This window comes from Paramormyrops kingsleyae, chromosome 8 (genome assembly GCF_048594095.1).
Source record: "Paramormyrops kingsleyae isolate MSU_618 chromosome 8, PKINGS_0.4, whole genome shotgun sequence".
Taxonomy (NCBI): Eukaryota; Metazoa; Chordata; class Actinopteri; order Osteoglossiformes; family Mormyridae; genus Paramormyrops; species Paramormyrops kingsleyae.
The window spans coordinates 14981666-14995732 of record NC_132804.1 but is presented as its reverse complement, the minus strand read 5'-3'; the positions used below and the strand labels follow the sequence as shown (position 1 = coordinate 14995732).

At 45.2% G+C, this 14067-nt stretch overlaps 1 protein-coding gene across 2 annotated transcripts in view; it reads right to left on the bottom strand.

Annotated features, from left to right (window-relative positions):
* Positions 1–14067, bottom strand: part of slc38a3a (solute carrier family 38 member 3a) — a 37338-nt gene that overhangs the window by 11362 nt on the left and 11909 nt on the right. The window contains exons 3-9 of one of the 2 annotated variants that reach the window (XM_023804140.1): positions 10412–10593; positions 9935–9955; positions 9379–9472; positions 9174–9289; positions 3669–3742; positions 2813–2905; positions 1757–1838 (exon numbers count right to left, since the gene is read on the bottom strand). In XM_023804140.1, coding sequence (XP_023659908.1) covers positions 1757–1838; positions 2813–2905; positions 3669–3742; positions 9174–9289; positions 9379–9472; positions 9935–9955; positions 10412–10521 — 590 coding nt within the window. In that variant the 5' untranslated portion in view covers positions 10522–10593. The remainder of the gene's footprint in view (positions 1–1756; positions 1839–2812; positions 2906–3668; positions 3743–9173; positions 9290–9378; positions 9473–9934; positions 9956–10411; positions 10594–14067) is intronic. The other variant, XM_023804142.1, reaches the window with a different exon arrangement.

Here is a 14067-nt window from a genome sequence, read left to right as displayed (position 1 = left end):
CTTCTAAAGCTGATGATTATTTATATATCTGACTAACTGTTATGTTAACATGTCATGAAAAAAAGCTAATGGGCTTGAGCACTCATAAGAGGAATTCCAAATGAATCACACTGCATACGCCAGAGAAAGGAAATAAACAAAAACATTGTTTGATCCCAACAAGTCACAACCGTTATATATCACATAAATCTTTTGTTCATTTTGCTTATACATTTTAAAGGGTAGTTCAGTATGATCCATCTGTTTTCCATCTTGCTCATCCAGTGCAGGGTCAGAGTGGGCCTACAACCCATCGTAGAAAGTACAGAGTTATGGGAATGACATCATAGTATGCTGACTGAACACACATCCATCTTGTATACCTGCTTGTCCTACGCAAACTCACGGGGGTCCAGAGCCTACCCTGGAAGCAAGGCAAGGAACAACCCAGTACAGGGAGCCAATCCATCACCAGACACACACACCATAAGTCCAAATCACCTCGGCATGTTTTTTCAGATGTGGGAGAAACCAGAGTACAGAGACCCAAATCCCACAATGACATTCAAACTCCACACACAAGGAACCATGGCGAAGACTTGAACCCCAGTCCTATAAGGGTGAGGTAACGGTGCGAACCATTGCGCTACCACGCCACCCCAGACAGAATGTCTTCATGGGAAATTGAAAATTATAATAGTAATTTCTCTGTAGGATTTATACCAAAAAATGTTTAGTCAATTAATTTAGCCTTGCACCATAATCATGTTCTTGAACATCCATTGCCTGAAGGCACATGGGTAATTCTGAGGTTCAGTATTTCACTGTGAAAGTAATTCTGCCAATATGCTAGATGCCCCTTACATTTTCAATAGTCTATCTGATTATGACACTAATGATGATGTTTGTTGCAGAATAGATGAAACGTTTGGGAAGGCCATGAAGAAAACATGAGAGAGGTATCTGTCCAGGGCAGCCAGTCTGCTTCCAGTCACAGCAGTAGCTCACAAGCACCACCACAACCCAGCAGTGTGCTTCTGAGGGCCCATAGAGCTACTGGAACAGACAGAAGATGCCATCTGTATCTCATCCTGGAATATCTGCTCCATCCCAATCAAAGTCAATCACTCCTACTATGCACCTACTCTTCCAAGCCTCCAACCTTTTGTGTTTCTATACTGGGGTATAATGGTCCCTCTGGGTATAATATAGTGTTTTTACAGGATACCTCTCAGTGGGATCTGTTAGACAGTCCACACCCATCTGCCCTGAGGACGGACTTGATCTGCTTCTCTAACCTCATGGAGGGAATTAATTTCAGTGCTGCAATGAAGCTACATTTTTTGGTTGTTTCTTCAACATCCATTTTATTAGTACTGAACTGGGGATGTCTACAGGGAGAGGAGAGGTGTCTGTCTCATTAATCTCGCTAGTAGACCACCAGGGAAAGAAGATAATTAACAAAGATCACACCTCACACTGCACAAGGGCCAGGCATGGGCTCATAATCAAGGTGTCCTGCACTTAATGATCACACTACAGTGAACATTTTGGTCTGAGCTTATACCAAAATTTATAATCAGGAAAGGACATTAGTAGATAGGGGTTTTACAGTTAAACTGTATTCCACACAAGGACAGTACACTAACAAAGTACTGATGTTAATAGCAAAACACTGTTAGACAAGCACACTGTACTTACACAGGGCAGAGTACTCACAAGGGTGCTATGATTTGAATCTTGTCAGTAAACATCTGTTAATAAATGAATGACTCACCTTGTTGGCGTATCCACCCCCAAAAAAGCCTGGATGACCAGAGGGAACTCGTATTTTACGATGTAGAGGTAACTAGACATGGCTGTATGACGAGACAGATGGCAAGAGACTGTTAAAGAACAAAACCATCGTAAAATGCAGAAAAGCATCCTATATTTCAGACAAGCAGCCACTTAATGGGCCGTCATAAGGGTAAAAGTTGCATTGTGTCGGCGCAGCGGTGATCTGGTAGAAAAATACAGAGACACACTAATTAAGCAGCTCGGAAGTGAAACTGACAGGGTTAGACTGGGCAAAGACATTTATTATCTTATTAAAGCATTGCTTGTGTTTGTTTATTGTTCCAGAACCTAATTTCTGTTTGTTTTGCCTGCAAGGGTTAGCGGGCAGAATGTAGCAGACCATCCATGACAGAACAAAAAATGGGACTGCAACATAGAGAAACTGGGATGATGAATGGGACAGGAAATGGATGAAAAGGATAGGACAGGCACTGGAATAAGGATGGGAACAGAGACTGAGAGCGAGAATGACACGACAACAGGGTCTAATACCAGGGTTAACTGAGACTGTGCAAGAACATATAATGGAATACAAATATGAGGACTGAGTCTGGGAAAAAGAAATTAGGTCCAGGACAGAACAAAGTGAGATTGGGTTTGAGATTGGGTGCAGGACAAAGAGTGAAACTAGTCAGGTTTAGATACAGGGCCAAGGACCGTGACTGTTAAAATGGCAGGGACAGAAACAATGTCAGCAGCAGCTATAGGCCCAGAACAAGCAGAGATGGAGCAGCACAGGGTCAGCCTGCCAAGACGGCTGCTGGGGGAGGCTGCGAGGCCTGTCACCACACCATTCCACACATTCACAGACACACAGGCAGAGAGAAAGGGGCCCATCAAAGACACAGTAATGAAGACAAGTGGGAACAAAGTGTCTGGAGTACAAAGGCAAACACTGCTTATGGCATCAGGACATAATGGGGGGAATTGCACCACTATTAAGACATGTGCCAGGACCGAGATGTACCTGATTTGCGAGAGGAGGTCCACTTACCTCCGATGTTCTGCAAGGTGATGGCAATCCCAGCAGCCATCTTCCCCGGGGTGCCAAACGCTCTGAATCCCAGCTGCTCATAGGCTCGGATCCCTAGAACACGAACCATAGCAGTACTGCCCTGCGCATCTGCACCACTCACAGTCTTTGTTATTGTTTTTGGTATTTTATATTTTTATATTTAGTGTATTTTATTACACTCTGTATACTTTAGATATATTACACCTAGTATAATATGTAATATATTCCCTATTAATACAGCACAGCCAGTGAATTTGCCAGAACAAGCATTTCACTGCATGTTGCACGAGTACTACTGCATGTGACAAATAAAACTTTGAACTGTGAACTTTGCTGCTGCTCACAGCTGCATTTATACGGCCTGGGATTGCACTAACTTGGTGGAAAATCTTGTGTTACTATTACAGGCACTTGCTCCTGTGTTCTGGGGCTAAATCCTTCACTAACCACGCCTTCCCAACAGAACCATATCCATTTCTTCTGTCAGTGTCCTGCTGTGTTACTTATCTTGAAGATAAACCAAAAAACATGTAATGTAATGTAATGTAATATTATATCTAATAATGTTATAAGTATAAAAGCATACAATCTGCAGGAACATTCCAAGCTCATGTTCTAAAACCACCTAGCAATGTCATGTCATTAAATCCCCAAACCTCGACTCATAGATTCCCGATGAAGGCACCAGTGAAGGATACGCAGGGCGAATGACAAGACACTCTCAAAGCAACAAAATGATCACTCCTGTGAGCTGGGTTTGAGCAGCTATGCAACATTAAGATGCCAGGAATGGGCACGGAGCCATGCATCTAGCTGGGGGGGGGGGGGGACTTACCCACAATGCCTGAAGACTTGAGCAGCAGATGAATAGAGTAGGATGAGAGGGCAGCGACCACAGTGAGGAGGAATCTGTAGGATGGGGTCAAGTGTTTCTCTGTTTAACAGCTTCATCATCATCATCTACCATAACACTGATGGTTTACCCTGTCAATTAGCCTTTAACCTGCATCCTTCCAAAATTAGTATTTGCACTTTAAAATAGAGACTATTTGATCTATCTGGGACACATGAAAATACTATCCATTCATACAAGTCTGTACATCAGGAGGATATTACTAGGGGGAAAATATTTACAGAGAGAGAGATCAGAGGCAGCTGAGCAGGGACAGGAGAAGCAGAGAGCCCCACGTACAGGGGAGACAGCTTCGGGCTTCAGCTCCTGACATCTGCACAAACACCACAACATGGAAGTTTGTGGAGAAACCTGATCCGCCTGCTTCCTCCAAACGGGCCTTGACTCTCCGCATCTGATTTTAAAAATTTTGTTTCTCCTGGCAACAGATACCGGACTCCAAGCAGCTTTTGCCCCCACCTCACCTCTGCCCCCATGATGGGAGGGGGGAGGCGGAGGAACCCCTGCGAAGGGGCGGGAGCACATGAGGGTGACATGGGGCCCAGGGGCCCCGGCCTCACGGCCCACAAATTCCTGTCACAGCCAGCCAATTTGCAAAAGGAGACATTTTACCTACTGAGCAAACAATTTTATCCAAAGCAATATGCATTAATAGAGAAAGCACGACCAGCCAGGACCTGAAGCATTTGCAGTTAAGGGCCTAGCTTAAGGACCCAACAGCAAAATTGCTCTGCTAACCACAGGATTCAAGCCAGCAACCTTCTTATCACAGGTGCAGCACAGGTAACCCACAGAACCACACACCGCCTGAACGAATCATATGCAGTAAAAACAGGTGGTGAATTGATCACGCTCAGGCTGCTAAAGGTAAACTCCAGGAAAGATCACTGATGCCAGACAGCCTTGTACGAGCTCTGAGATGCCCTTATTTCAACCCTGCATCCTATGGACCATTTTTACCCCACAAAGCCCTTTAAAGGTCACTTCCCCTACGCCGAGATGCCTGACTTCTACAGGGCACCAGGGGGCATCGCAGGGGCAATGCCACCTTCCCACAGCACCCAGCCATCTCTTTTGTTTTTCGCTAAAGCCCACACACAACGGCCGCCTCTGTGCCGTAAGTTCTTCCGGGGATGTAGTCCACCAGCACCTCTCTCCAGGGGCACAATCATCTCCATTCAGCCGTCGACGGGGGCAGCTGGCCGCTCCGGCCACAGCTGTGAGGCCCCGAGGCTGTAAGCCTGAGGCAGACCTGAGGCCGGCTGGAGGTAGATGCCTCACATTCCTGTGAGGTTTCCACAGCCTTCCGGACGCGCGTCAAAATCCACGGGAGAAGGTAAGGCGGCAGCACTGAGGTGGTTTTCTTGCTTGTTTCTGGGTCCTTACGGTGCTTCATTATAGACTGTGTGCCTCTCCTGGAGGAAGCTGAGATTCAGAGTGACACTATTCACAGAGAAAAACTGGAAGCTTTGGGTTGTTACCACACTAGAGTGCAGTAAACACCACAGGATCACTGTCTGACTGCCCTCCCCTCTCCCCCTCGCTTGTCTGTTATCATGTCTTCCTGTCACTGGCCCTCCAGCTCGCCAATTGCCCGTTGACCGTTAAACATTATCTCCGACATCCGCTGACATTTTCCTCACATCCGCTGACACGCATGTTTCCACGTGTACTGTACCACGAGACACAGAGGTAGCTGCGCGGTGCTGTGCGCGGCGCATTTGAGTCACGTTCCGCTCTGTGGACCCGGCAAGGTCAGACACGTAGCGTGCGGCAGCCACCCACATGAAATCTGGCCCATCAGGCGGCTTGACAAACTCTCCGGTAAAAATAGAGCATGGTGGCCTAGACATGATCTCTGCCTGAAAACCTCCGGACTGCGCTTTTGGGTCAACACATTCTTACGAATCTAAATTTAGTGACGGAAGACCAGGGTAAATATTAGGAATAAGAGACACACAGTGTATGAATAAATAGTGTCTGATGCGTCCACCTACAATGGTAAGGTGGCCATGGCGCTGCCTGAAGGACCTACAAAGAGCCTTAGCTAAACTGAAACAGCAGCATGTGATCAACTATTTTCTACCATCTTTAATAAAAGGCAACTTCACAAGGGTGCATAGCATTACATTATTAATTCTTACATTATATCATTCAGATTTAGCCCAGATGAAAGGCCTGCAAGTTCCATTCCTCCTCGCGGCATTGCTTTGATTATTTTTTGTACAGCATTGCAGAAAGACACAACATCCCTGTCTCTGAAAAAACATTGAACTAAAGCATTAATTGTAAAATTAGATGTATTTTACAAGGTAATGTAAATTGTAAATATTCTACTATTAAACATCATTTTCTCCTGGGTTCCTCTGGATTCAGCAGCAATAAAAGGCTTCAAAAAATCCTGATTTACTAAACCTGAATTTCTAATGGTTTTGTTGATATCAGGAACACATCTGCCATTCAAACAGGATTCAGTTGACTGGTGAATTAACTGCTACTTCTAATCCGTTCTTGCTACATGTTACTTGGTGCATTTAAAGTAATAGTGAAGCTGAACAAATCTCTCTTTGGCTCCTCCACTGAGCTCCTTCGAAGCAGTCAGAGAAGGCCACAGCGAATAAAAGAATATTGGAAGCTTTTTATAAGGCTGCAGTTTAGTGCCTGTGGCGACACAGGAGTGAACACAGCGGAAGGGCACTAGTCCATCCATCCATCTTTCAACCACCTATTCTTAGTCAGAATCATACAATCCCAGGCAGCACAGGCTGGGTCATACCCCAGACTGGATGCCAATTCGTCACAGGGCACACACACTGGCACATGAAATCATACAATAGGGACAGTGTAGAGGTCTCATGTCTTTGGACTGCAGGAAGAAATCAGAGTACCAGAAGGAAAGCCACATGACACAGGGAAGACATGCAAACCCCAAATGCACAGAGCAGATCCAGGATTTTAACCCCTGATCCTGGAGGTGTGAAGCAACAGTGCTGCCCACTGAGGGAATGGCAAGAGTGTAAAAGTTAAACCACGCCAAGGACACAGCCTGAACATTCAGAGCAGTAATTAAACTCCAGCTATAATCCACAGGGGAAGCCTTTGATCTTACCCTCAGGACTGCATACGGCAAATAGTATACGGGTTGAGCACAAGATAAACTCAGAGCAGTAATTCCACATCAAGATGAGCCTGGTCAGTAATCAACACCCGCATAACACTAACATTGCAAGTTTACTTCATCAGGCTCAGGTAAAATCTTGTGTTTGTTTGGATGCTTTTTTCAGGCTGAAAACCAGGCCCTCTAGCAGCCTGTGTGTCCACGTGCAGATGTACATATGTAAGGTATTCCGCTAATCAGAGTCACATGCTTCACAGGCATTTGCACATACCTAAACATCTGCACAATGAACCATTCTGTTCAATGTTTTCAAGGCTAGGCCTCTTCAAAAATATACTGACAACCTCAAATTTCAGATTCCACTGAGGATAAGCATTATCCATTTTCAGGGCTGCTTCATGCGTCATGTTTAACGGCGTCTCAGTAGGCTATAGTGACTACAAACATAAAAATGCTATTTACTGATGTGAAATATTTTGATTTTTTTATACAGCTGATGATCAAAGCTAAAGATAAACAGCAATTATTGAACTTGCATCTATAAATACATAGATCTATAAGGGATGAACAAGATAATGGAGTGCTTGAAGGAAGTAGATGAAAGATATAGATTTCTACACTCCAGAACTTCCTATAAAACTTCAGTGTTTTGATCAGGTGATCTGGAAGCCCATATAAGGTGATTAACTTTATTCTGGGGCTCATGAAATCACTCCTGGGAGTTTTACTCACACAAAAATATTCTGAGGACAAAATGAAAACTGATTGGTTCAGAGAGATAACCAATCAGATTGTAGGTGGATCCAAGCAACTGGAGGAGGTGGGACCAACCAATCAGATGTCTTGGCCTCGCCTCCTCTAGTTGCTTGAAACCACCTCCTCTACAGTCTGATTGGTTATCTCTCTGAACCAATCAGTTTTCATTCTGCCCTCAGAACATTTTTGTGTAAGTAAAATTCCCATAAGTCATGAATCCATTAATCAGTTTGTTTAGCAGTGTCTTCAGGGAAATCATCATCTTGCAATATGAGAACATCATGAGGGAACTGTGCTTGTGTCATACGATGGATCTGTTCCTGTAAAATTGCCTCATATTCCTTGGCTGTGATATGATCATTCGGGGCATATTCTCAAATCAACAGATATTGTGGGTTGGCATCCTTTGGCTGTATTCAAACCAAACCCATTCAATTGTAGCAAAAAGTGAGAATGATGACTCATTTAGGCCTTGAGTTGCTTAAACTTGGTAATGCGTTTTAATGAATTGGCTTTGGATACAGGCATTTCCTGAACTACTGCTCTGCCATAAATTCGAACTTTTTGAAGCTCACAACATAGTTTTTGTTAAGGCTGGGTCACAGATGCGACGTTTCTGATAGGGGATCATCTTTGAGGTCGCTCTTATGGTGTTTAGCAGCTATTCACAATCTATTCCCCAACGTGTTTGCGCTTAGTAGAAAGCTCTGGTCCATGGAGGAATATGTGTGATATTGGGTTAGCTCAGCCAGCCCACATGGTTTATTTTGGAAGCGCAAATACTCACCAAAGCCAGTGCTGTAAATATGGATGAACAAGGCTATAAGAATGTTTACTGGTGAAATTTCTGCTTTTGAAAGTAAAAATAGACCTTGATTTTGTAAAGCGCTTAAAATGTATTGGTTAGCAGTTTAGTTAGATTTTAAGTGGTTGGTCCCTAATTTTTCCAGTAGCCCTGTTGTTTTTATTGCACAATTTACATAAATGAATGTGTCATGATATAGCTGAAATTACTACCAATGCACTACTAATTGTCATTCAGTCAATTCAGTCAAAGTCAGACAAAGTATCAAGTTGCAGGCCAGGTTCAGGTCATGTTCATCTTTGGGCTTGGGTAGGGTTAAGGTTAGTCTTTTATGTGCAATTTAATCCATAGCTTATTTGTGCTTTCCATAGCACCCCTAAGCATCCAAGTAGAAATGGAAGAAAATATGGCAAAATCTCACAAAATCTGTATACATGTCTGACTTATATTTACACAAATTCAGGTTTGGGTCTGGTTCATTTTTTTTATTTGCTAGTACTCTGTCAGCCTGGGTCGGGTTCAGTCTCAGGGTCTTGGGTTCAGACTGGCCTTGGGCTTTAATTTCATGCCTCTACTGTACTTGCATTTGTAACTTTAATGTAGTTAAAGTCCTTTTTTCTGTGGTATTTCCATTATTTTGTCCACCCCCCCCCCCATAAGCACATATAATAAACACATACAAAGCACATATATAACATACATACTATAACAGGTAAATGCATGTCTATGATCCAGTCACACGACTCACAGGAAGAGGACAATCCCAGTGTTGGCCATGGCGTACGCCAATCCCAGAATGCCACTGCCCATGATGGCGTTCCCCAGGTTGAAAACTGACATTCCGAAAGAAGTCTTCCCTTCAAACTGACAGAAAACACAAATAAGTGAAGGGGGCGATTCTGATTTAATTCATGAATGCATGGAAAGGGCTTCCAGACCGCAATGGGACTCACATCAGTGAAGTTAGTTGTTTTCATGTTGTCCATGTCAGGCAAGAAATCTTGGCTTTCTGCCACATTCCCCTCCGCAGTCTGGAGCCTGTGGGGACTTACATTGAACACCAGCATTAAGCTATATGCTTAAAGCACCTTAAAATGCTTTCATTAAAATTCTTAAAATGCTTTAGCATCCATGACAAGTCAATGCCTCACGCCTCACTAGAACATGTGTGTGTGTGTGTGTGTGTGGATTATGCATATATTACATTGTGGGGACCAAATGTTCCCCACAATGTAATAAAAACCTGTTATTTTGATGTTGTGAGGACAATTTTTCAGGTCCTCACAATGATCTGTGAATGCAATCAAAAATCTAAAGATGCCAAAAGTTTCGTATTTTGTTTGGTTACTTAGAGTTAATGGTATGGCTGGGTAGGGATTAAGGTTGTCATGTTGGGGTTAGAGTTTTCCTCATAGAAATGAATGAAGAGTCCCCAAAAAGATATAATTACAAACCTGTGGGTGTGTGTGGGTGTGTGTTAGGGTGAAACCTGAAAAGATCTCTACATACCTGGAATTTTGGGGGCTCTTTCTACACAGCGCAAAGTGTCACCGCAAGAAAGCAGGAAGGCAACAGAGATGACACTTAAAGACGCAGGTGCAGCACACACACCAAAGGGTCACCCAAATAAAGTCACATTCCTGCACCACTCTCACAGTAGGAGTTTCATCTTTACTGTTAATCAATCACCATGTTTTCACTCAGTGATTGAACAAGCTGAGAAGAACCACTTAAATAAACACGGGAGCACTGACCACTGGGGTAGTCAATGCTACTCATTTCCATGGCACTAAGTCATCATAGCTCATGTACATGACAAGGCTTAGTTCACCTACTGGTAGAGTACATGAAGAGGATCAGGCATCTTACTGATGCAATGGTCAGGGTTAGTCCTCTTACTAGCAGAGAACATGAGGAGGGTTAGTCCACTTGATGATAGTTAATCCTCGTACTGGTACAGCACATGAACACAGTTAGTCCACTTACTGGTCTTTGTCTTCTGGCATCGACTTCCCCGGCCCCTTTGCCTCCTCCCCAAGGTCGTGACCCTTCCCATTGGGAATGATGTTCATCTCTGACTGGGCTGCAGGCTCCATGCTCTAGGTGCAGATTATCCCGGATCCTGTGGGCGCTGTGAGCAAAGCTCCTGTACTCCTTCCCTCAGGGATCTGGGGAGACAGAAGGGAGTCTGAAACATCTGTGCTCCAAGGAAAGGAGCCAGATTAACTGGGGCACTTGGAGTATGTGTGGGTGGAGGCCAGGTTTAAACAGACTGTGAGTGTTTTTGTAACTATATGTTTGTGTATGTATGGATTTGGGCAAGTGTGTAAACATGCATGTGTGATGTCGGAGTATGTGTGTAAATATATGTGCATGTGTGCAGGCACCAAGCTTGGGACTCATTACTCACTTCCCCAAAAACATAATCTCCATTGACAGTGCCATTGATATATTTCTACTCAATTTCAATTTGTATATATATTATTTATTATAATTGTAATCTGTTCTTCCATAATCAATCTCCAACTAGTTGCAAAGATGCATTAAAATAGAGTTATGAGACACGCATCCATTGACCTGGTCCATTTGAGTACCTTGGGGATGGTGCCACAGAGACATAAATGTGATCCGTGTACTTTTGGAATCTACCTCATGAAAGGACTTGGGTAATATCTAAGGATTTCTGTATGTCACGCTTAACTGCACACAACTTCATAAGAAGTGCTGAGGGACCCTACTGGGTCAGAAGTCGATCCCTAGAAGGCACAAGGCATCCCAAAGCCAACCCATGCAGAGCAGACTGTGGAGTACACAACATCCCTTCCATAAATCCTCTTTCACTCTCATGATGAACACAAGACTTGCCAAAGTTGACTAAACGGTGGTAAAAATACAACCATGTGCTAAGCGGTTTTAAGGGGAAACAGACTGAATGTGCTTTCAGAGCGCTCTCTGGGAAATGAGTCTGAATTCTAAACTCCATTCAGGAATGGGAAGGAAATGTTGACAAGGAAAGAGAAAATCTAACACTTCCTTAAAGAAAACACCAGCTATTGCCTGCAGTGGGGGGGGGGGGGGGGGGGGACAGTACAGAAAGCCGTAACCTCCCTGCAAACAATGGGCGTCTCCAGGGTGTCTAATGCAGTGTTGAATGGCTCAATTCCCCTTGCCACTGGCAGGTATTTTCTGCCCAGTCTACAAATGAGCGCAAAGGGTGCCGACGTGGGTCTGAATTCCCTCCCCACCGTCCTCATCAAATTATGGCTTCAGCCGCCACTCTCCCAGTGCCCCCGCAGCTCCATCTCAGGTTCAGCTCCAAGTATGCCCACGCAGACAAGGAAGCTGGTGTGCGAGTAGAGAAAACAGCGGTGACGTACAGCTTCCAGGTTCCTGTTGACGGGTTCGGCCTGCTCCGTTTTGAAAGAGCGCTCTTAATTTCACATTAGCTATGCAGCAAAAGACTGGATTGAGCCTTCTGTAAACAGGGGTGGGGGGGGCAGTGCGGACACTGAACCAGTGGGGCCCAGTGGAGAAGATGAAAAGCAGCAGAACCAGATCTGACCAGCTTAGAACCAGTTCTGGCCCTTGCCGGAGAGCCTTTGTGTGTCTGTTTTTTGCTTTCTGATTTTTTTTTTAATTAGGAAGGGTTTAACATAACGGCGGTCTTCATCCTTACAGTGCTCCAAGCTCTTTCCTGGCAAACCGTCAACGCTCTCACACCCCCCGTTTAGCTCTGGGGTCCCTTGTGGCATCTACGTCTCCCTGCCTTTGGAAAAATGAAACACTGCATAGTCTGAGAGCTGAATCTCTGATGGCTGCATCAGATCCGCCCGGACCACCGTCCCACATTACCGGTTCCATCAACCACGTTATGCGCCTAACTACGCAGCCGGGGTCTTCTGTTTCCCCAGCTAAAGCCGGGCAACGTGGCTGGGCAGCAAAGCACAGCGCACAAAGCGGCGTGTTATGCGGTTTCCTGGGAACAGCCCATGGAACACTGGGCCTATTGTGCCAGCATCATTACACCCCAGGACCCCTTGGCTGCAACTCGCCAGGGCACTTGAGGGCTGAAAAGGTGATTCAGTGGCCCCCGGTTGAAAAAACAGCAACCTTAAATTCAACAGATGCCAGTGCCTGGGCTCATGCAACACAAGCCCCCGCCCCCCCCACCAACCAAACACCCCACCAATCACAGACAGGACAGTCAGCACGAGCAGTGGAGAATAAACGTGAGAGGCTGGAAGCCCCACAGAGAGGCCATCTCTCTGTGGGGGGGCCTGGCAGGGTGTGGAGTGCAGGCCGCCCCGGAGGACAGAGTATTACCTTGGCGATTCCTAGCATCACTAAAGCAACACACACATCCCCTAAGCAGACAGGCGTCAACACATCAGTGCAGGCATCGAAATATCTGCTGGGCTAAACTGACGATACCAGAATGTTGTGTCCATATGGACAAGAAGGTACATGGCTAGTTCCTAAAAAAGACTTCCCCCCCCCCGAAGGCCACCGGCAAAAATAGACAAATACTGAAAGATCACATCATGTGTTTAAGTCTTCCCCATAATGCCCCGGACAGCCAGGAACTGTGACAACATGAAGGTCTCGGTACTAGACCATACGTCCTCTCCTACATCTAGTCCAGTATGTAGCTGGCTCAAGTCAAGTTGTCTTGTTCCATCAAAGGATTATGTTGTTAAAGATTTCTGACATTTTAGATGTAAGCTAGAGGCTGGTTTACCACACCGACCCACTGGAAACACCACGGATGAGCTGCCTTAATCATGCACCATGTTCTTAATGAAGAGCTGCTTATCTTACCAGAGTCACTGCATAAATAAGCATTTTAACTGCCATTAATGTGTCCTGCTACTGCGAACGGAACTTGCCAGATTGCCCGCTACGGGACTTAATGACAGTGCGTTAGGTTCAGGCCGGATCTGCGCAAGCTGCTGACGTTATTGAGGGTATCCTGTAACACTGTACTCCAAGCACATGACCGGGATGGCATATTCCTGGGCTATGAAGTGCCCAGGATACTCTATATCCCTTTCAACATTAACTGATTTTCGATGTACAGCCAGATGTCTGGTGTGTCCCAAAGGCTTCTCTCCTTTACTGCTCCTGATCATTCATGGTGGAGTATGGCTGGTCCGAGGTGCTCAGGCTGCTGTCTCTGAAGAGGAATGCAAAGATTAAACCCCCCAGGTGGGGAGGGGGGAGATACACAGAAAGCTCTCCTGCCTAAGTTGACGATTTTAGAGAAACATCGCCTTTAAGGCTCTGAATCATACCAACAGTTCCTCACTCTACCTGAAAGTATGAGATTCTTGGAGAAGAGACAGAATGTTCCAGTAGAATTAGAATTAAGTGATCAATGGTCATTGTTGACACACCACAGCACACAGTACACAACAACGAAATGTGTCTTCTGCATTTAACCCATATGTGACAATGTGACATAGCAGGGGGCAGCTAATTCAGCACCCAGGGGGCAGTGTTTGGGGGCAGCACCTTGCTCAGGGTACCTCAGTGGTGCCTTGCTGGTCAGGGATTCGAACCTGCAATCTTTCAACTATAAGTGTGCTTCCCTAAACATCAAGCCACCACTGCCCACTGAGAAGTAGAGGTGAGGCTGTGGGCAG